The following is a 24,353-nucleotide window of genomic DNA, read 5'->3' on the forward strand; positions in this document are numbered from 1 at the left end:
AATTACGGGCGATCTGAGGTCGGGAAAGGGGGGGGGGGGTTTAGGGTAAAAAAACGGTTTATTTAGATTTCCAGCAAAACTACATGTCCTATGGCAAAAATTAAATGGCAAAGTTGTAGATAATAAAAGATCCACAACATTTGTTTTCACATAACCTCAAAGTTTATGTGAAAAATTTAAAAAAGTTTTTGGTTTTTTATTTTTATCTTTTACAAAAAAAATTCACGAAATACTCTGTAATTTATTTGAATTGAAATATTTATTTTTTCACATAAACTTTGAGGTTATGTGAAAATATCAATTAAAATCATATAGACCAATATGAATTTAATTGTTTCTTAAATCATAGTACTAAAACTTTAATAAGTTCAGAGCAGCGTCAATGCGGGTACCACTACTAGTGTTCCTCTCACCTCGCGTATATATCGTCCACTCGTGTCTCCAGTCTGTTGCCGCGTGCGTTGGCCGCAAGTTGTAGTAGCGCCGCCCTTCGCGCCTCCAGTTCGGCCTGGGTCGCTCTCTGCGCCCGGATCTGCTCCTCCAGTCGGGGGCGCATTAGGGACGCACCCTTCGCTTCACTCCTGTATAAATAAACGAATCTCGTATATTTAAAAAAGAACATCGGTAACGGAAAAGTTATTTTTTCTTGATTCTTCTAGTGTTGAGAATAAGTATGAGCGGCGGTAGTCACTTACCACCAAGTGACACGTCCGCTGATTTATCCTATTTAATATCAAAAGTAGAGTTTTGTATTTTAAACTTCGGTTCCAATACTTACCTACGGGTGATTATAAAAACATGATTAAAAAAACTACAAATAAATTTATATCAAAGAAAATTTCAAACGTTTTCATTCCTACTTTTGAATATCAAACCCATGTTTGTGCTTCATACAAAAACCGGCCAAAGGTTCATATAGAACTCTGTACTTATTGTTCGCCTGGTGGCCTCATGTAGCTTATGATCTTATTTAAACAACTATGTTGAATTTGAAGTTGAACTGAATAAATGTTTATCAACTTTGATCTTACTTGTAGGCGTTTTCAGCCGATGAGAGCCATTGCGCTTGCGTCTCCATAGCATCTTGCAGACCCTGTCGCTGCAGCAGGGCAGCCTCCAATTCCCCGCACTTGGCGGCCACGGCCTCACTCATCTCTCCGTACCGCTCTACCAGTTCCACCACTGGCACTTCCAGGAGACGAATTTCAGAGGGAGTCAAGTTACCTTCCAGTGATTTCACTAGTTGATCGCATGCCTGGATTCAAAAAGCTTTAATTAAAATTCTCTAACTAGTTCATATAGTTTATACTTAAGGCTCAGGAACATTGATAGAGAATTTAAAAATCTAGGATGCGGATCGCCTTGTCGGAAGAGGTCATAGGTAGATATGCACATGCTATCATGGAGTTAGCAGGCTCCTTGGAAACGACCGGCAAAGAGAATTTCTTGATTCCCGCTGTTCATTTGGAATAAAAAAATGTGTTGAAAATGTTTATGATTAGGCGACACTGCTGCTGGTGCATTTTGACAGAAATCAGGAACGAAAATACTCACCCAGCCTGGATCTTCTATGTCTCCTAGTTCACAAGCACCCGTTGGGATATCAAATTGTTTGAATTGTTCACATGAATGGATTATTTTTCTGCAATGGCGAAAGGCCAACTCAATAAGAGTTACAAAACAGACTAGCAGTACTTACCTCCTTAGCGTTATCGATGAGGCGTCCTTGGGACAGAATCTCGCTGTGCAGAGTCTTGGCCTTCGACAGCTGAGTCTCCACCACACGTGGCTCACCTCCCACATTTTCCGACACCACGGAACGGACTTGGGGCTCCACCTGATCATGAAGTATCAAAGTTATACTTCTTTGACAAAGAAAAACTAAAGTAACAACAAAATTTTGATGCAGAAAAGTACGTATTAATGTACAAGTTAAATCTATTTAGAGTCTTAAACTCTGACATCTTGTTTTCCATAGATACCTGTTGTTTTAATTTGCGAACAAATGCCAAATAAATATTTTGAATATAGATATCACTTTTGACTATTATAGATTAAGAGTTATCGACGAACTTCACGAAAACTTATGTTGTATCATTTCATTAAATACCCACAAAATAAAGACCACAGCGTACCTAAGGAAGTCTTAGCTTCAAAAACCCATAAGCTTTATAATATTAGTATAGAGACTCAACATATGTAACATAACATTAAACAATTTAATGAGTGACTTACAGATTGCATCCATCTTTGGGCTCGTTGCACGGCGTCTCTGTATCTAGCCGAGCCGTCACTAGCCGTTCTGATCCGGTCCAGCAGGCGTTGTGCCCGGGCGGCTAGATCTGCGTGCCGCCGCCTCGCCAGGCCGGCTTGTTCCCGCACCGCGCTGTCCACGGGGACGGGCACGTGCGACAAACGCGCCGGCAATGAGGTGCGGTAGTCGTTCAACACGTTCAGGAATTCCTGCCAAATGAAACGATGAAACGTGTTATCTTGGTTATGTCAGTAATCACTATTTATTTTGAAGGGCTCAACTGATTGAAAGAGACGGTACCGTATTTTGTGACGAAAGAGTTCATTAAAAAAGGAAGGCATTAGCTTCAGCTTTTTGTTAGCCATGTGTAATTTCCATGTTTTTTCAATGGAGTTTAGATAGTTCATACAATAAAAATAGTAGATGTATTGAATATTTTGCGAGATCATAGACGATCATAGACGGCAGAACAAACCTTGCTCTCATCGACGAACTTCTGAGCAGCCATCGTAATAAAACGCAGGTCGGCCTGGTGTGCGATCACATCGGACACAAACTCCCTCACATCATCACTCTGCCCCGTCAGCTTATCCACCTTGGACAGCGCCACCTCCTTATCCTCCAGGGTACGGTATGCGCTCTCCATCCATGTGTTAAATATGTTTAGTTCATTTCTGAAATCAAAGTACAAAAGTTGTCTAAATTCTGACGCAAGAGAACGGTGTAATTTTGCGTTTACCTACTGTATTACAGGATATCTATGCCGGGGTAACTTATGAAACTCCAATTATTTAATTTATGGTGGGACATGGTAAAATGTGCAACTTTAACATTCATTTGAGTATAGCCATTGAAACCGCCTGCTGCTATCACGAAGACTTAGAAGATAAGTATAACAAGGTTACTTAGCTGTAACGCGCGGGAGTTATAGCTAAAAAGCACAGAAAGTCCCTAGTACTTATAAAAACAACAATCGAGACTCACGTAAACTTGGCTAGCTCGTCCCTGGCGACCAACAGTCTCCGCAGCATCTTGTCACACTTGTCCGTGCACTTGTCACAGCGCTGCTTGAGCTGCCTGACACCTCGCTCCAATGCTGCCACCTGCACAACAAAAATACATAATATGTATTAATTACGAGATGTTGCGAAGAGCTATTTGACCATATTCTCGCCACCGAATCCCATCATCGCATCTGGAGGTGTGGAGTGCGTTTTTCAAGAAAGTTTCTTTCACGTATGTACGATACCTCATGGGAACTTAAAGTAAGTTTGTTTTCTTAATCCTTTAAAACTATACATAACATACACTAAATATTTGTTTTAAAGATATTTACAATGGTATTTAGCATAGATAAGTTTTGTATAAGTGAAATATATCAATTGGTTTTCACTTAATTATTTCTTTCGATAGTTGTAGTGTTGTAGTGTTTCGCGGTCTTCCTAGACTCAACCATCCCCAGTAAACTCCATAGTGCTACAAAACTTACCTCATGCGGTGCCAGCACATCGCTACCAGACACCAGGAGTTGTTTAGCTTGATCAGCGCAGGCCGATACTTGGCGTTGATGACTCTCCAGGTCATCTTTGATCGACTGAAAATAAACCACTTTGTGAACAACAAATATTTACCTATTTACTACTCGAAGACATCTTTATAGGTTTTTGCCGCCTCCAAAGTGGGTTATTGTCGTTTAAAATTTCAATGTCCTGCTTTGAATAGTATTTATGTTGTGGGTGATTGAGCTAACTTATAAATATTATTAATTTTTGATCGCATATGCCAAAATGGATGACACAACACATTTTGATGTTTACAAAAAACATTATCAAAATCCAAGTTTTGTTATACCTATTTCTAGATCTAGATTTCTTGGTGGATTATAAATATATTAAGATTAAGCGGTGAGTAGTGATGTAAAAAATGTTTATGTAAGTTATTAACAGCCATGTGTGGGGCTCACTTTATGAGAGGTGATCACATCCACTAAAACTATTACCGCTTATTGATTTTGTAATATGTATTTATGTGTATATCCTACACTGACACCTATTATAGCCTAGTATATATAGTATATATATACTTTTTTTTTCGGAACAATAAGCTGAAGCGCCTCTTTGTTTTACTTATTAGAGAAACATTGTACAAATAATATAAGACATCAGAAACGCGTTTTAATTATAATAAAAAGGGAATAAATAAGTAAATAACTGTATTAATTTGTGTGAAATTGCATAAATTATACCTAACAAAATGTTACAAACCTTCAGAGTATTAATTTGATTGCGTAGCTCGTCCATCTCCTCTTTAGCCGCCTCTTGGTTGGCCAGCCGTTCCTCCACAGCTGCGATCCACTCCAGCAACGTCGAGAGCGTCTCATCACAAAGCCTGTACTTCTCCTCTACTGCTTGCTACACACAAATTATCCATTTAGTATCATTCTAATGTTTGGGCCAAGTCTAGCTTGGAGTTCTACGATGCGTCTATCTAAAGTGCAGTGCTGTGTCTACATTTACTGGTGCTATCATACCTATGTACACTACCTCCCGACATAGCAATTGCAGACTCCGTACAAACATAAATCATATATTCAAGCAAATATCAAATAGCTTTGTACGTAAAACACTCGCTTCTATTTTTGAAATACTATAGATGATATTTAAGCTATTTCTCTTATCTATACTTATTTGACATTAGTTCAAAGTGATCAAGTTTGTAAACTTCCTATAAATCCGTAATTTTAGGGAATTCAAAATTATTATCTTAAAAATAATTTATTATGATGTACTGTCGGAATAGTTAATTAATGTGACGATATACAGAGTTTGAATTCGGTTATAGCAAGGTAAATACTTTATATGTTGTAAACAAGCTTACAATTTATGGAATCCAAAGTGAGACAAAAAATTTCACGGACAAAAAAACAATTACATAACAAATGTTTCAAAATAGAGATTCTTGATAGAAACAGAAATAAAGTGATGACAAAAAAAGCAAATCACAGCTGAAGATAGTCGCACCTTCCGATTCCTAGACCAAGATTGATACAAGAGAAATATACAGACAATTGTAGAAACACTTTAAGCATTTCCAATTACGTATGCAGTAACGCTCACTAAAAAGCAAATGACTAATCTAGACTAGACTAAACAAGTTCGACACAACAGCCAAATTACGAAAAGCGTGAAGGAAAAACCTGTATTTGTGCGTTGACAAGAACCGTGCAAAGCGTTACATGCAAGCTGTGAACACAAAACTTGAGAATGTCAATGAAATGAGACCAGTTCGACACTCGCAAGAAAAGTATGAAATGGTATCAACATCTTCAGACAAGTTAAAATATCGTTAGAGTTAATGGTTAAAATTTATAAAAAAATCAAAATACCTTTAGATAGAAATCTGAAACTTGTAATGATATATTTTTCTGTATAGTAAAAAGAACATGAGAATTAGCAGTACTTTTTGATCTTACTTCATTTGCCTGATTAAAAGCAAATCATGTAAATAATAGTAAATCGGCAAATGAAATAAGTTCTCACGAAGACGCTTATTCAATAGACGGTAATGAATTACAAATACTACCTTTGTTTGCGTTCGTAGAAAATGTTTTACCATTCGATAATGTGATGTTTGCGCCGCGAGTTTCGCCTTACAATCGACATCACCACAACATAGGCATCACATGCATTCCAAACAAAAACAGACTCCAAGGAATGAGTATATCGGAACTTTTAATTGAATATAATATACCGCTGAGGCAATTCAAAATTGGACCAGTTGTCATAAATCACTGGTTACCAAATGAGGAAGCGAACATAGGAAAGCGAAAATTCAGATGAGAAGGATCTGGTCAGCCCATTTTGAATTTTCTTAAACATTCTTAGCACAAAGTGAATATGGGTGTTAGGTATATTGTGATACGATGATAATTCTTTAAATCGTCGTTAATATGATCCTCAAAGGCAAGCATTCACGATTTAGCTCAAAAGGGCTCTTTAGCATCGCAGGCAACAGCTGGAAATAAAAAACAACATACATCGAGCCTTATTACAAATGTGAAAGTTATTTCAGCTTTCACCTTTGCAATTGAAAGATTCCCCTATTTAAAAAAACTTTGAAATACAAACTTAAAAATTAATGCTGTGGATAAGTATTTCAAAGTTGAAGCGATGATTTAAGGGAAAACCGTCAATTGAAAAGCAAATTAACCTAAACTTAAGCATCTAAAACACAATTATAAAAAAAAAAACAATATTGCAACAAAGCTGAATAGTATATTTCAAAATATATTTGTAATAGAGTGAAAGTGATATAAATACTATTTCGAATGTAAAGTTTGGAAATCTACTCGTTTGTGCACAAATAGAAAGATTATTTATTATTGTTCAACTACATAAGGTTGATTCGCGTTGCAGATTCTAGAGTGATAGAACATTTCATCTAACTATATTACGCCTACAACCATCTCTAATAATTATTATAATATCGATATAACATGAAGGATGGTGTGCCATGCCAATTAAAGCCACACGATTAAATAAAGTACACCATATTTAAAAAGAAAAGGAAACAAAAAGCAACACCTTTGCTTAATTAAGCTCAACATTACAATAATATGTGAACGGTCTCTTACCCTCGTTTCTGCTGGCAGCAAGTATCCTTTCTTAAAAGCTTTGACTAAATCGAGACTAATGCCTTTCTTAGGATCAATTGTCAATCTTCCTTCCACCGGATTCACTAGTTGTTGCTCAATTGCTTGAACCAATGGCAATATTTTTCCAGTATCTGGCTCTTTAACAACAGTGCTAGAGGGATCAACGATACCTTGTTGAATGGCTTCACCTAATGTTAAACGTTTTCTGTCCATTACGCTGGTCGTTATAAATGGATCATTAAGAGCTCCGGTTGTCGGATTATATATTCCAAAATTAATCGTTTCAATCAAACTGAAACTTTTTTTAGGTGTCATGAGAAGACCTGTCTCTATAGCGACGTTTAAGGTGTTCAGCTTAGAAGTTTCTGTGTCTAATATGTTGCCCTTTTCAGCATCCATTAGCCCTTTTCGAAACGCATCAGGGAGTTTGACTAACCTCTTCTTTAAATTATCTTTTATGAGCGCAGTGTCTGGATCTATATATCCCATTATAGCAGCGTCTTTAATCGAAAGTATTTCTTTAGATTGTGGATCGGTAAAACGGGCAGATTTTATATTCAGATAGCCTTCTTCAATAGCTTCCTCAAACGATATGGGTTTTATTAAATAAACAATTAAGCTATTTTCAAATGTGATGCAACGAGTATTAACTCGTTGTGGATCAAAAAGGCCTTTTGAATTTTTATCAATTATGCCTTCAGTGAGGCCGAGATCAAGGGTAATGTATTTATTTTTACGAGGATCTTTAATTAACGCAGTTTTTGGGTCAATAAACTCATATTTAATTGCTTCGTCCAGTGTGAATTCACGAAGCATAACGTCTTTGGAAGCAGATGTGTCTGGTATATAACGCTTAGACAAAGATTGCGTTGTAAGGGGTTGCACTACAGTAACAAGCAACCCTTTGTCAAAAGCAATATCGAGATTATATGATTTCTTTGCTTTTGTATCAAGCACTCTACCTTTATTAACATCAACGTCGCCCTGTTTTATTGCAATACTAAGAGGTTTAAATTTACCAGTCGAACTATCCTTTACGACTGTAAGATCAGGATTTATTAGACCGATTTCGATTGCTTTTATTATATCAACAAATTCATTACTATTTGGATCTACTATTTTACCATTATCTGCTCGGAACAAACCATTTTTAATGATTTCTTCTAAACTTAAATTTTTCTTTGAAGTAACAATTAAACCGCGATGCTTCGCGTCTAACAAATTAATTCGACTACCATTAGGTAAATTGTATGCACTATTATTTTCATCTATTATACCAGTTTTAAGAGCGTCAGGCAGATTAATATATTTACTTGAAGGTATATGTTTGATAAGAGACGTTTCAGGATTTATAAGTTCCTGTTCGACAGCAGTTTTAAGAGATATTTTTTGTTCAGTAACAGGATGCACGAATACAAACTCTGATATATCATACATATTCATTGAAAGAGTATCGTATAGTGAAAACCCTCCACTTTCAATGTCTACAATAAGGCTTAAGCTCATTGCTTCGGAAAGTGTTATGAGAACATCAGAACCAGGCTCCTTAAATTTACCACTACGACGGTCAATAATTTCGCTGCGGCAACATTCCGCTAAGGTCAATGGCTTTTCAGATTTTTTATCGAAATAACAAAGATATTTAGGACTTATAATAGAACGCCTGATGGATTCATGTAATGTTATTTTGCGGTTAGTCGTAGGGTCAATTATTTTACCAGTACTATCTTCATAAAGGCCTTGGTGCAGAGCTCTTTGCAAGCTTATTGGAGCTTTGCCATCTACTAGTAAACCTATTTCAAATGCTTCACGAAGACTAACCTCTTCGTCACCATTGTTTATATTTTTTATTTTACCAGTACCGTCATCAATAACACCGGTTTCTATACAGTCCGTAACACTAATTTTATCCCATTTACCGAGTCTATTATCTTGTATATAAACAGAGTGTGGGTCAATAACATTTCGTTTTATTGCCTCCGACAGAGTATACTTTTTACCACTTTGTGGATCCATAAATAGACCAGTAATTTCATTATAAATACCTTTGTTGAGTGCTTCAATTAGTGAAAGCGGTCTACGTACTTCTACTAGTATGCCTCTTTCAAAGGCTTCCCGAAAATCTACTCTCTCATCACCTAAAATGATAGTGCCAGTTCTTCCATCTACAATTCCTTTATCAACAGCAAATTCAAAAGGTAAAACTTTTCCGCCAATATGTACTAACGTGGATTGGGGATCAATCATACGTTTTCTAATAGCTCTGTCAGTCTGAACCTTTTCTTTGCTTTGTGGGTGCGAAAACTTTCCAGTTTTTGGATCATAAAATCCTTTAAAAACGGCTTCGGGCAAACTAAGTTTTCGTTTAGCAGGTACAATAAGTCCACGTTCTGAAGCATCAGTAAGAGATATTTTGTCACCCTGAACTGGATCTCTTACCTTTCCTTCTTTAGAATCGATAATGCCAGTTTTGATCGCTTCATTAAGGGATATTATTTCTCCCGAAACAGAATTTTTGACTGTAAGTGCCTCTGGATTTATATTACCATTTTTTATTGAGTCCTCTAAGGTCATTGTTTCATTATTTATTGTCAAAAGCCCTGTATCGGGGTCATAAAATCCCTGGACTAAGCCTTCCTGTAAAGTCCACGGCTTCTCATCTTTGATCATGTAACCTTTCTCGCATGCATCTTTTAAGTTAATGAGGGGTGTTGTAATATATCCCGTTTCTAAATCAATAAGATTATTTTTCATAGCCACATTGAATGGAACAACGATATCGGATTTATCATCTTTAATCTTAACGTTGGAAGGGTCCACAAGGTTGTCCTGAATAGCTTCCTTTAAAGTTATGGTATTGCCAGTTTTTGGATTCATAATTTTTCCTGTATCTGGAGAGTAGTAACCGAGTTCAACAATATCAAACAAAGAATAAGTTACATCTTTAGTTGCAATAAGGCCTCTATTCACGGCATCATCCAATGGAATGACTTGACCAGACTTTTTATCTGTTACTTTCCCCGTGTCTGGATTGATTAATTTAGTTTCTAAAGCCTCAGACAATGGTACAAATTGCTCAGAAACAGTATCTTTTATTTCTGAAATAGTTGGATGTAAAATATTACGAGCTAACGCATCCGCTATGGTGACCAGTTGTTCAGTTGCAACGTCTTTTATTTTACCAGAATTAGGTTCATACAGCTCTTTATCAATTACAGCTTTAATTGATACCGGTCGTCTTGTGAATGTAATAACCCCACGTTTTAAGGCAACAGTGAGTTCTATTACCTCTTTAGTCTCAACAATTGTAATGAAACAATCATTAATCTTGATGGCGCCTTGGTCTAGAGCATCTGAGAAGCAGATTTTATCCTTTGATCCCGGAATCGTAATATATAAAGAATCATAATCAATAATGCCATCCTGAATTGCCTGAGAGATTGGGACAAACTCATTCGCTTGTACATTTTTAATTTCTCCCGTACTGGTATTTATCAGTCCTTGTTCTAAAGCGGACTCTAAAGTAATTTGCTCTGATATAGTGACGTCTTCTGGTTTTTTAACAATCCAACCTATTTGGACACACTTCACGAATGGGACTCGCTTACCCGTCCTTGGATTTACCATATGACCGCTAGTCTTGTCTATAATAGGCTTTGAAATAGCCTCATCAAACGAAATATAGTTAATAGACTTCGAACTTAGATCTTTAACTAAAATCGTACTAGGATCAAATATTCGTAAACCATAAACAAGTTCTTCGAATGAAATTTTTGAACCCGTTTCTGGATGAATGAAAATTTGTTTTTCTATATCAAAAATACCTATTTCTGAAAGTTCTTCAGGAGTTAATTTGTTTGATATAGAGACGGAAGATTTGGGATTTGTCACTCTAACAATAATAGAATTTTTATTAATGACATCTATAGGCATAAAGCGACTTATTTGATTTTGATCTAAAGAGTCTTGCACTGTAAGTGGATGTTCAGCACCATTCATTATAATTCTACAAATTTTGGGTTCGATTTTACCTTGGCTAATTGCATCTCCTAGTGGAATGTTCTCGAACATAATTTTTTCAGGTTCAGTCTTAATTTTAGTTGAGCTTTGTTCAGTGATTTCATCAATTGCTCTCAGAGGTTGCTTTTCAGAATCTATAAGAAGAGCAGACACTTCTTTAGAATTTTTGGTCCCTGTTTTCGTCATACGCAAAAGGGATTCTTCATCTGAATCAGGTTTAGATTTGTTTTTGTCAGACTCTGCTACTATTTTATTTTCTTTATCGATTGAGACCTTTTCTGGTTCTTTTGAAAGCACGACATTTTTAACCATATCTACGGTTTTACATGCAGCTAAAACAGGAGCACCAACAATTACTGCAAGGCCCATTTTAGTAGCATCAAGGAAGTTTATAGATTTTCCTTTGGGATCCTTTACTTCACCCGTATTTTTATTAACGATTCCCTTGTTTATAGCTTCGGACAAACTTATATGTTTATTAGCTTTAGGATCTAATATGGTTATTATTTCTGAAGGTATAACTCCTTCATTAACTGCGGAAAAAATATCAAATATTTTCTTATTTTCAGATGTTACAACGATTTTTTCTTCGGTGTCATAAGTAATCCCTGGAGCTATTTCTACAATATGAGACATACTCTGCGACGGCAATGTAGGGACAGTATTAATAGATTTCTCGAAAACGATATTGCTGTTTTTGATTTGTTCAGTCGTTCCAGATGAATCATTTTCAGGTTTATTAATTTTATCATTTCTTTGCAAAGAAATACCAAAAACGTTTTGATTAAAAATTTTTTCTGCATTTATATTAATTAACGATGGTGATGCATTTGAAATTGATTGTTCAACTAAATCATGAGTTGGGGTAATCATATAAGGCCTGGAGACGTCAAGCGTTTCAGTATGTAGTTCTTTGTTAGTTCCTGTCAATTTAGTACTTGAATCATTACTATTGAAATTCTTAGGCGAGTCCTGTTTTGATTCCTCTATAGAACTATTAATCGCCAGATCCGATTCCTTCTTTCCACTGGGTAGAAATTCAACTGTTTTATTTAAGTCTGATAGACGTGGCAGTAATTTATCAACAGTCAGTTTTGCATCCTTGGATTGTTGTTTAATATCTGTCTGTTTGGGAAAAGCACTATCTTTACTATCTTGGTATTTTTCAGCGTGTTTATCAATTTTAGGTTTTTGATTAGATTCAGATTTGGATTCAATGGCTAATTGAACTTGTTCACTGACTACATTAACTTTATTTTTATTGATATTTTTATCAAAATTTGCTGTGTCTGTAGAATCGGTTTTGGAAGATTTATTATCATCTGTAGCTTTCATAATTTTAGAAGTCATAGACTTCGCACCCTGTATAACAGCCGCTCCTGCCAGGACTGGGGCTGCTATTACTGCAATTAAACCCAACTTAGCAGCATTTTTAATATCAATAGACTTTCCAGATTCAGGATCCGTCAGTTTTCCAGATGCTTTATCAATAAGTCCAGTTTTAATAGCTTCTTTAACCATTATCGGTTTGCCAGCAGTTACATCGTAAATAATTGACTCAGGATTTATTATATTTCGTCGTAATGTTTCTTCTAAAGTGATAACTTTGTTTGGTGAATCAGGATCTCTGTACTTTTGTGATTTTTCATCGAACAATAGATCAAAAGCCTCCTTGAGATCTAACATTTTTACTTCACGCTTTTGTGACTCAAAATTCATTTGATCAGAAATCTCAGTGTTAATCAAACCACTATTTACAGCATCTGTGATCGTGAATTTTTCTCCAGTATCAGGATGTGTAAAAGTGCCTGTGTCTATATTAATATATCCAAGATTAACAGCATCGTTAAAGTTAATACTTGCTTCGTTAGTCGTAAATTGTTTTTTATTAATGTGTTCATCACGGACAATGCCCTGACGTCGTGCCTCATCCATTGATAATATTTCACCAGTTTTTATATTCTGTACTTCATGTGCGTTAATTAAAACATAATCTGTCAATAATTCAATCATTTTTGTTGTCACTGTATGTTGTGAAGTAAATGTTTCCGTAATAGTCGTTATAATTCCATCTTCTACCGAATATTCTGTATTTGGTTTGACTATCAAAATACCCTGTTCAATTGCTTTATCAATCGAAAGAACATCTTTAGTTTTAGGATGTGTGAAAATATTTTGTTCAAAATTAACCGAACCTTGCTCCAGTGCCTCTGGAACAGTGATCGCTAATGGGCTTTCCGGAAAAGGAATGTGCATTATCAAATTTTTTGTAATTGCGTCACCAATGGGTACAATTTCATTTTTAACAGGGTGTTTCAGAGTACCAGTTTTCTGGTCCAATAATTTGTACTTAATAGCTACTGGTAAAGTCATAGCAGCTGGTGGAATATTTGATGCAACAAATGATTCGGGAAATATATGTTGATTGACAGCTGTTAATAAATCTATGTCACCATTAATTGTCTTAACAGTATTTTTTTCACTGTCTATTATATTGCGTTCTATAGCTTCACCAATTGTTATGACCTTACCTGGTGCTATAGTTATTGATGAAAGTGGATCTATTATATCACAGATTATTGCCTCTCTTATACTTAGTAATGAACCCGTTTCTGGATGAATTATTTTTAATGTACTAGGTTCAATAAGACCTTGGTCAAATACTTCAGTAATAGTTAGACTTCTACATATTGGTGTTAAAATTTCATTTTGACCAGTTTCATCTAATATGCCCCGTTCGATAGCTTGTCTTACATTTATTATATCATCGTGTACTAGATCCTTTATTTGACCCTTATTTACATCAATTAAACCAATTTCTACGGCTTTTTTAAGATTGATAGGGGATCCGTTTTTCTCTGTATGCATTTTCACACCATCTAACATCTTAGCAGTTCCAATGTCAATCAAACCTTGTTCAATCGCTTCTGACGTCGATGTAACTCGTTTCCTAAGTTTTTGTAACATTTTTGGTCTCGTTTCCAAATTTTGTTTAACAAGTGAAATTTCTTTATTGACGATGTATTTAGGTGCTTTTTCGGATATGGACTGAGGTAACATAACTAGATCCGCAGACATATCCTCATTCGTCACAGAAGTAGCTTTTTTTGCAGTTGGTTTATTACTCATGGAAAGACTATTTTGTATTGATTCCACTGTTATAAAACCTTCCGATACAGCAGCTTCAATTGACACAGGCTTGGAAGAATTTGATACTTTATGTAAATCAATTATAGTCCCTGATGATTTATCTGAAGGCGATGTCGAAATATTTTCTTTGAATTTATTGTACGTATCAAAATCAAGACGGCCCTTTTTATGGGTTTCGTCAGATGGCAGTTTCAGGTCAGTCGATGGATCTACCACTACGACGTTTGAAGATTTCGTTAACGTTCCTTGAGAAGGCAATGCTTTTGAGCTATTTGTTTCACTATCATAAGAAGTCGTCCCTCTAAGAGAATCTTCGTATTTCCTGTAGGTGACATCATCAACCAGTGCTCGTTCGTAAGCTACTTCCATTGGTAATTTCTCTCCAGTTTTTGGATCTACCACCATTGTATTTCGAACCACTTGTATAGCTTTCGATGTTGCAACCAACGGGGCCCCTAAAACCGCAATTAAACCTATTTTAGCAGCATCAGCTAAACTTACTTTTTCACCGAATTTATTTTTATAGTCACCAGTTTTCCTGTCAATAACTCCTTCATTTAATGCCTGCGTAACTGATATCATACTATTTGTAAGGGGGTGTAAAACACTTACTAAATTGTGTGGTACTGTACCGTGTTCCACAGCTTCTATAATATTTTCCGATGTGCTTGAATTTGTAGATATTACTAAAGCGGTATCGGGATCGTATATGATACCAGACTCTATTTGTACTGGTTCTAATATGGTCTGATCATCAGAAATAACAATGCCGGATGTTTGGTTAGGTACTTCAGATATTTCCATTTTATCTGGAACACCAGGGATGGAGGTAATAGTTAGAACCTTTTGAATAGTGGATACACTATTAAGTGTTGTAAATCGAATAAATTTACGATGAATAGCACTTTTCATGGTTATAAATTCATTATAAAGTTTATATTGCCCTTTGGAATCTAAAATATTAACATCCATCGCTATATCTAACAATAAGTCATTTTTAGTTTTCGGATCACTTACAATAGCGGATTCTGGATTTATTATATTTAATTTAATTGCTTCTTTAAGATCTAGAACTCTATCAGTACCAGGTATTACAAAGGTGCCGTTAGCAGGGTCAAAAAGACCCTGATCAATGGACTCTTTTAAGGACCAACCACCATTTGGAAGATCGATTGTGTTTTTCTTTATTGATAATGAGGGCATGGATGGTATATTAACTACAGAACTGGACGTTAGAGTTCTAATTTCTCTAGTGAACTCTTGGTGAGATGCTTTTGTGGTCTCATCGGGACTTTTAATCGTTTCAGGACGGTCCTCTCTATGCAATTTACTTTCCGGGCTAGTTGGCAAATCTTTTATAAATGATTTTTTTGTTATTTTTAACTCAACAACCTGTTCTGGGAGACTTTTCTTAGATATACGGTCAGGAATTTGTGCAATACGAGGTTCAGTAGGATCCACGCCTAACATACCCTCATCTAGTGCTTGTTGTATGGAAAGCACTGTGCCAGTTGTCGGATCTGTAAATGTTTGTGTGGACTCATCTATTAAACCACGTCGTACTGCATCAGAGAAAGTAATGATAGTTTCAGATTTATTAATTTCGTTAGTGTTTGTAACAGTTACGTACCTCTTTACAGTTTTAGTAACAGTCTGAATTGTCAAGGTAATATTTAAAAGTGAATTCAGCAAAGCTGCACCTTCAGGTGTTATCATATTTATTTCTACAGCTTTATTAAATGGAATTGGTTTTTTAGAAGTTGAATCTAACAAATATCCAGATTTTGGGTCGAGAATATTTTTAAATACTGCATCTAATACAGTTAGTTCTTTATCGTCTTCAAAAATACCTATTTTACGATTAAACATTTCAAGTACTTCAGGACGGACTATTAATACTTTTGTGCAATCTTCTAAATAAACAAAATCACCACTTTCGGCTTTTAGGAATGTTTCTCCGTTAACATATTTAATATTTCCTTTACTAAGGGCAGTATTAAATGAAACGAACTCTCCGGTTTTTGGATCTCGAAAGCCGTCTATATCAAATATAGATTTTTGGGAAACTGATGTAATGAGACCTCGATCTACAGCCTCAGGTATAGTGCATATTTCACCAGTTAGGTTATCACGGAACTTATTATCAGGCAAAATAATCTTAGCAGTTAGAGCTTCTGATAATTTAAGCAGTTGACCGGATGTCGTGTCCGTTATACATTTAATACTCTCACTATCAAGGATACCCATCGACATTGCCTCAAGTATCGTCAATGGCGTTCTATTAGTTGGAGATAGTATTTTACCGTCGTTCGTCATCAAATTCTTATCACAGATGTCTTTTAACGTCATTGGCTTACAAATAAAACCTTTGTAAGCGGCGTCTTTAAAAGATAGCCTTTCTTTTGTTATATTATGAATGTACTTATAGTGTTTTATATTTATAATATTTTTGTCCATTGCTTCTAACAGTGTGATTTTTGTGTCATTTTTAGGGTCACAAATTTCCCTGACATTTGGATTTATTAGTTCATTTTTAATCGCCAGGTCTAACTGGAATCTATCGCCTGAATTCCGATCCAAAATCCAGCCATTACTATCAACTAACTCATGACTAATCGCGTCCGATAAAGACAGAGCACTCGATTTGATTTTAATAATCTCATTGTAGATAAGGTAGCCTCGTTGGTAAGCTTCGGCAATAGGAATTGTATTTCCATTGGGCAACATATATATTCCTCTCTGTAAATCAACTTGGCCGCGGTTTACTGCGTCTGATATACTCATTCCTTGAACTGGCTGCGAATCAATAGTCACCTTAAATCTTTTTTCTGCCGGATCTGAGAGACCTTGTTCAGCATCATACAGTTCGCGTTGAATAGCTTCTAATAAAGTAACTTCATTTCCATCTTCTGTCATACCGCAAGGTCCGGTCAATCTTGCGGCCAATTTGGGATCAATAAGACCTTCTTTAGCAGCTTGTTCAATGCTAATTGTCTGTCTGGTTTCTGGGGAAGAAAGTAATCTTCCGGTACGTACATCAAGGATCCTCATACTGATGGCCTGCCCCACGGTCAAAATCTCCTTAGTTTCCGGATGAACGATACCTTTAGATTCAATTATATTTGGCCCTTCGTACATCTTGTGGACTCGTTTGAGATTCCTCAGGTCAGGTCGATCCTCATCACTTATAATAGTTTTTGTAGAATAGTTCGGTGAATTGAGTTTACCATTGGTCATAGATTTGACTGGTGGTCCGTCTAACTCTGTAGCATGTGATGTCCTGACATATCTGTTGTACCGGAAATTAAAATGGATTATAATAATTAATTGAATTTTATTTACAAATACTATGTTTTGAATTTTATTTATTTTAATTTATTTAATTGGTAAGAAATTAGAACTTAAAAGACAATCTTATATCAAGACTTACTTTTCCGTGGTGTAGTGAGTAGAATAAGTGTGTTCTGTCGTGGCCACGTCCTGCATATTGAATTCCTGTCGGAACGATCGCGCTGAACGCGGCGCCATTGCCTCCACGAGGCGCTGAAAACGAATAAGCAATCATCACATACTGAGCGTCTATAGTCACTTGACCGTCAGTTCAATCCGATGGTAAGAAAGTATTGGGGCTTACGCGTTAGCGTTAAGTCTGCTATATTTGAGTGGATAAACTTTATATTTTAGCGCTTTTCATTCCTGTCATTAAGGTGACCAAACAAAGGGGCGATTACCCCGCCCATTACATTACTGATGCGTTGACGAATGAATGAATAGGCAAGTTATAAGGTATACAGATATAATGTGTAGGTTCTAAGAACCACGTACCATCAAGTTCAATTTAATATTTCTAATACTTATAACTCTGTGTTTGAAGGTAACTGAGGCATAATATGTTAAGTAATTAAAATGATGAGAGAAGAGGGGTGACGACCAATGTCTTGGTTCTTCAAGAATCCTGGGCTCGCAAATTATAGTGGACAGGGCGTATCACTAACCTTATAAGTTTTATGATGATTTTGAGTATTTGACATAAATAATCACGGACGCTGCCGCACGTATTAAATGTTGTTATGGTTAAATGTGGGCAAACCCTTATGAGACGGACGGACACCTCGCTAGTTCATTAGTAAAAAATGATCACTAACCATCAAGTTCATGACAAAAAAATAAAGAAATTAAAAAAAATAGACATACGCTGACTTAATTATATCCAATTGAACAGGCCGTTCCAACTGGGAACTGTATTGCAACTCAGCTACGAGTAAGGTGTAAATAATTATTACACTACCTAGTAATAGGTTATATTTATAGAAATCTTAATAAAATGGTACTAGTTTGTAAATGTGGCGTTAAACATGTCCCCTTACATGTGACTTTTTTTTATGGAAAAGGAGGACAAACGATCGTACGGGTCACCTGGTGTTGCCGGCCTTTAAGGACGGTGTACACGATTTTATTGAAGGCACCCAAGTCGTATCGTCTCTGAAATAGGCCACCAGCGAATCAGTCTTGATTAATATTAATGCGAACGACTGACATATGTCAGTATATCTGAGTGCAGAACCCTCCACACCCGGAACCTATACAAATCAAATTTTACGTTTCATCGCTCGATAAGTTTTTCTTTGACTAAACTGCCGTTTTTTTTAAATCAATGTATGGTGATTATATCTCCCTATGAGATTCTTAATTTACTCGTATTGCCTCTATATTGAACACCATTGCTGCACAAATTCCGCAATATCCGGAGCGTTGCAAGCGTACGCAGCAATAAAATACAATTAAAACATTCAACAACATCTATTACCTTCTTAAATAAGATATCTATTGTTCGATTATACAACAGACCAAAGAGCTCAAAAATCACTCGTAAGTCATTATTTCTGAGTCGAGCATTAATAAATTTAAAATTCTAAGCGTGGTAGAATTTTTGTAAATTCACTACAACTTAAGATTAATTTTAATCTTACTTAAATAATTCAAAATACATGGAAAATAGCATTCGCTTTTATATAATTTAAACAACATCAATGTACCTACAGAAGACGTCTTATGAGCATCATTTACAAAAGAGAAATGTAATATATACTTGCACAGCTAATTGATACAAATCTTTAAATATTTTCTTATCGAAATTAACACAATAACAGGATTATACTGACCCGACATTCATACGCAAAGTCGTATTCAAATTCATCCATTTTAACGCTTTTCACACACTAAATGTCACCAAAGAACAGAGTCATGATTTACACTTATATTAATATCACTTTAGAGCCTATAGTTTAAATAAAAACAAAGTTTAGTAAATACAAATTCAAGTTGGCAAAAACAAACTCTTTCATGTCGAAAAGTCTGGCTGTAAATGAATGGGCCGAAAAAACTATACGCTGAAATAAATAACGCGGACAGTTCTAAATTTAAATCATTTCGTAAGCGGCTTCCGACGAGTCCACGTGCGACCGATTGTCCGGAAACCGCATATTATGAAGTGAAATTACCGAACGTAACAGCTGTTGTAAATTAAGGTTAGGAAAAACTACAGGACAATTCGATATTGCGAATATGCGCGCGCATTCCGATGCGGGTCTGGAATGGGGGGCTTTGTGGAGCGAACTCTAAAATAGACTTTAAATGAACGTACTTGAACTCAGAATTACGTAATCAGATATGACACATATTTTGTTGAGGTGATTAACGACAGACATAGTCCTCTTGACATTAGTGTTTCAGTAGCAAGGTTCAAAACTGTTATTGAAAAGTTCTTTCGTATCGCTATTGTGATATCGAGTCGCACATCTATACATATAAAGAAAACTGGAGTGTCTGTTTGTAATATTGAATACGTATACGGTAAATACACCATAATAACATTTTTTTACAATTTTTGTCTGTCTGTCTGTTCCGGCTAATTTCTGAAATGGCTGGACCGATTTTGACGAGACTTTTATTGACAGGTTGCTGATGTTATAAGGATTAACTTAGGCTAGGTTTTTTTTTTGAAAAATTCTTTTATTTTAGAAAAATAAAGTAATGTTGCAATGTCTAAGAAACGGTTTAACTCTAAAAATAATTTATATGGCAAAACAACGTTTGCCGGGTCAGCTAGTAGTAACATATTTTCCACTAGCAAGTCTTACTAGCTGCAAACCTCGACTATTACTAATTTTTTACGCCATTACTAACATTTAGCATTTATCGAATTACCAAATTAATTTGATGTTATAAATCATAAAATGACATATTGACACAAAATAATTCAAGAAAATAAAATAAAGTTATATTAGGCTGTTTTCTCGAGGAGTCCATGAAAAGACATTACAAATTGTCAGTAGCAGAACAATAATTCTAAAAATCTTTCGGAATGGTCGGATACAAATAGAACTAATATTTTTTCATTTATAATAATAAGTTTAAATTTAAAATACGGATTTCAGTATATATCTATAACTTCTTAATAATACATAGGTAGTGATGGAGGTCTGAGCATTAAATAAAAACTCCTTCTATTTCTGTAATCTGTAATAAATGTAAACTCATAACCATATATCACGTAACAAGCACTTATGAAACAGTTATTTTTATTATGATATTCAAAGAGTTCACTACGGTTCAAATATAAATAACTGTCGGATATATTATGAGCTTGAAGTAATTAACCACATAGAATTACAAACTAATATTATAAATGTGAATGTAAGTTTGTTTATTACGCGTGAAACGCCTAAGCCATCGAACCGAATTTGATAAAATTTAGCACAGAGACTAGAGCTTGAAAAAGGACATAGGCTACCTTTTATTACCAAAAAATAAATTAAGGGGTTGAAAAAGGGGATGACAGTTTGTACGAAAATTCGTCATTATCGAAGTAAAACCATGAAACTTTGAATTAAGGCACTTGATAAGAAATCATTTATAAACATTTGTTCGAGCATTTTTGAAACTTTAACCTATATAGGGTTGAAATAGGAGATTAAAGTTCGCAGGGAAATACTATTAAAGAGACTGTCCACAATAACAAGGGATAGCGAGCAGTTTGTATATTGTATATTACTTGAAAACTATCCTAAAATTTAAAAAAAAATTACGGGTATTAGGCGCTAGTATTAAAATTAATAAAAACTAGCAATATAAAACAACGGCGGTCTGAAAATTGCAAAAAATTTATTCCTCTCGAACATAAATTTTTGACGTCAATTAAATCATTACTACTGCTTCGGAAATAAATGGCATTCTAAAAGAGAAGAAACGGCGTAGAAAACTCTACCAGTATTCTTACAGTTTATACAATATTGCACTGTGTCATTGCTATTGCTTACAAATTAATGAGAATCATAATTTAGTATATGTAGGTGCGTTAAGTGCATGGTTTTAACAGACTACAAGTATTAATTTAGTATTTTATTTGGCATATTACAGATCACCAAACTTTATCCATGTAAACATCTGTATATTGCTGCTGAATTAGATAAAGCATTCAAAAAATTATTTATCAACAAGTTAATCCTAATTAAGGTAAATTTCTATTGGAAGGAATTTTGAATAATTAATTTAAGCTATGTTTCAACGGGTCACCTGGTGTTAAGTGTTCACCGCCGCAGAGGAATCACAGGAGCATTGCCGGCCTGTCGTATCATTCCGGAAACACCGCACAAGGAAGCTCATTACACAGCTTTGTAGTACGTGGAAGAAAGCTGCTTGAAAACTGCACTTTGGAGGACCGCCACACATCCAGATGGTGGGGATGATATCCTAATTTGTGGCGTGTCATGCGAAGGCCGAATTCGGCGGCAGGAATCAGGTGAAACAGTACTTCGGAACACTCCTCGTGATGCGGTATCTGAGCATCGCGGTGGACAACTCACTGCAAGTGAGGAGCGGAAGGAGGAACACCAGAAGAATAACAATTTCGTTGCAGACTTAATTTATTGATTATGATTTAACTGTTGTATCGACAGTGCATTAAAACGTGTTAACTGCAAAACAAAATTCAGCGGAGCATGAATTAGCTGGCGCGCATACAAAAACACTAATGCTGAATTTTTGAGGGTGAACGACCGAATGATTCTCACAACGTGATACTTGGCTCCGTTTATGTTTTACAAGTAGCTGTGATCTTATGAATCTTTTATCGATACTTTCGCGCCAAACACAAATAAAAATTCAGCATACATCAAGTGGAAACAGAATCGCCTACAATGTGTTGTTTATGTAATAAACTGTAAAAATGCTGTTTGGAAGGCTTTTTACGAGAATTCTTGTAAAATTTATCTGGAATGTTGTCCATAATAATGTTTCTGTGATGTGTGAGTGTAATTGAATATTTAAATGATTTAATTACCCACAAGAACTTTTATAAGATAGCATTTGAAGACCAACAATAATTACCGTCTTGCTCTATTTGTCGAGAAAGTGAGCGAAATCTTTTATAATTGTTTGAAAGTGATCATACCATACAATATTGATAACAAACCGTGAATCACGGAATGAGAAAATTATGTTTCTTAGTGGTGTTACCGATTAAACAGATTTTATCACTTTTTTACCGCGATTACCGAACTCCATATAACGCATAATGTAAATAAAATACTTTTGTAGGATTAAACGCGTCTTACTACAATATTAACACTGGGTTTCTGCGTAAGAGTTACATTTCCCCTCCGAAACTACATTTTCGTGCTATGACTACTTTGTTTTTGAAGTTTTCATTTTTACGTTTTGACTTTTGTTGTTAATAGTTGTATAGTTTATGTTGTTCTGTGTCGCTATAATAGTACTGCCAGAAAAATAAATACATTTTTGATTTAACCCAGATTCTTTCATTGATTTTTCATCATTATAATAATAATAATCAGCAATAAAACACAACACCTTTACATAAATCTATAATACTGAAAAAATAAATCGTTGTTTATTTATTAATTATAATAATGTATACACTTCTATAATAAAGTCCCAGCCACTGTTCAGGCATTATGTATAAATAAATTTAAATATTTTATAAAAAAATGGCTCTGTCGTAAATCCAATTACTCCACTGCTGAATATCTAAATGATCGGACAGCCTGGGACTAGATTGTGATTATTTTATAGCGATAGAAATGACTGTACAATATTGTATATTTTTATTGAAAAGAGCGCAAAAAAAGAATGCTGGGAGAGTTTCTTGCGCCGCTTCTTCTCTCTCAGAGCGCCATTTGTTTCCGAAGCGGTAGTAGTATGTAGTAGTTATAAGAAATGACATCAAAAAGAATTCTAAAGGAATCAATTTTGAGAAAATAAATGCCTTTTATGCCTTAAAATATAATCCTAGTGATGCTTGTTTTGCACACCGTAACAAAACGACGATGTGACGTCATCATAAAAATAAATTGAAACTCATTCTATAAACGCGCCAGGAAAACTATTCAATAAAAGCCCGCATTTAAAGGCTAATTATAATTCCGATTATGTCACTCAGTCCATCCTTGACTTCAATAGAATTGCCGAGTGAAGTCATATTTACGACCTTGACGGAGTTTTGACCAACATTTTTGACGATTTTGTCTTTCTATAAATATAAACATACTATAGGAATAAACTCTTGCTGAAGGAATATAATATTTGGTTTTTGTATTTATTTACGTGGATACAACTCTTCCGACCCTTGCAATACGAATAATAGTTTCATCTAAGGGCGCAACCACCATGCGTCATTGAAGATTCGTCAAAAAACACGATATATTTTTAAAAGACGATACAGTACAAAATATTTTTTTTTACGATTCATGAAGCGTGTGCGAATGTAAATTGAAAAAGCATTGCTTCCGTCAAAAAAAAAACCGCTCGACTTAAAACACAAATCGCCCTCGTGTGAACAAAATAGTATGTATGAATAAAATAAAAACATTTAATAACTCTCTTGATATACCTTGATTTTCACCAAGGAGATTATTTTATTGAAGAATATGAATAAGAAAAATTTATTTCTATTTGCCACACACATAAAATTACGATCTAAATAATATATTCCTAATCCTAACTTCTAAATATGCTGTGTGGCAAAAGAAAAGGCCGCTGCTCAGCTTGTGATGTTAACCAGAACTGGCAACAGCGTTGATTTACAGCATCTGCCTGGGCTACTGGATTTGGTATTGAAAGAAGGAAGTTTCTAAAACTACGTCTCTGTATTTCCGCATTCTCCTGCAAATTCTTACGATTCCAACTTCTACTATAAGCAGTAGAACGAAATTATAGAAAATTATTAATTTTACCATTAGTGGCAGCTTTTTTTTC

The 24,353-nt window shown here is 35.2% G+C and overlaps 1 protein-coding gene across 28 annotated transcripts in view; it reads right to left on the reverse strand.

The window, feature by feature from the left end:
* LOC126967614 (dystonin) overlaps nt 1–24,353 on the reverse strand; it is a 338,791-nt gene that overhangs the window by 62,185 nt on the left and 252,253 nt on the right. For 20 of the 28 annotated variants that reach the window (XM_050812155.1, XM_050812153.1, XM_050812147.1 and 17 more), the window contains 10 exons: nt 17,509–17,621; nt 6,888–17,367; nt 4,519–4,665; nt 3,744–3,848; nt 3,239–3,357; nt 2,730–2,928; nt 2,236–2,463; nt 1,700–1,837; nt 1,032–1,255; nt 414–581 (listed from right to left, as the gene is read on the reverse strand). In XM_050812155.1, the coding sequence (XP_050668112.1) occupies nt 414–581; nt 1,032–1,255; nt 1,700–1,837; nt 2,236–2,463; nt 2,730–2,928; nt 3,239–3,357; nt 3,744–3,848; nt 4,519–4,665; nt 6,888–17,367; nt 17,509–17,621 (11,921 nt within the window). Of the gene's footprint in view, nt 1–413; nt 582–1,031; nt 1,256–1,699; nt 1,838–2,235; nt 2,464–2,729; nt 2,929–3,238; nt 3,358–3,743; nt 3,849–4,518; nt 4,666–6,887; nt 17,368–17,508; nt 17,622–19,240; nt 19,361–24,353 lie in introns of those variants that run through there. The other 8 variants (XM_050812167.1, XM_050812166.1, XM_050812165.1 and 5 more) reach the window with 4 other exon arrangements.

This window comes from Leptidea sinapis, chromosome 13, assembly GCF_905404315.1.
Source record: "Leptidea sinapis chromosome 13, ilLepSina1.1, whole genome shotgun sequence".
Classification (NCBI taxonomy): domain Eukaryota; kingdom Metazoa; phylum Arthropoda; class Insecta; order Lepidoptera; family Pieridae; genus Leptidea; species Leptidea sinapis.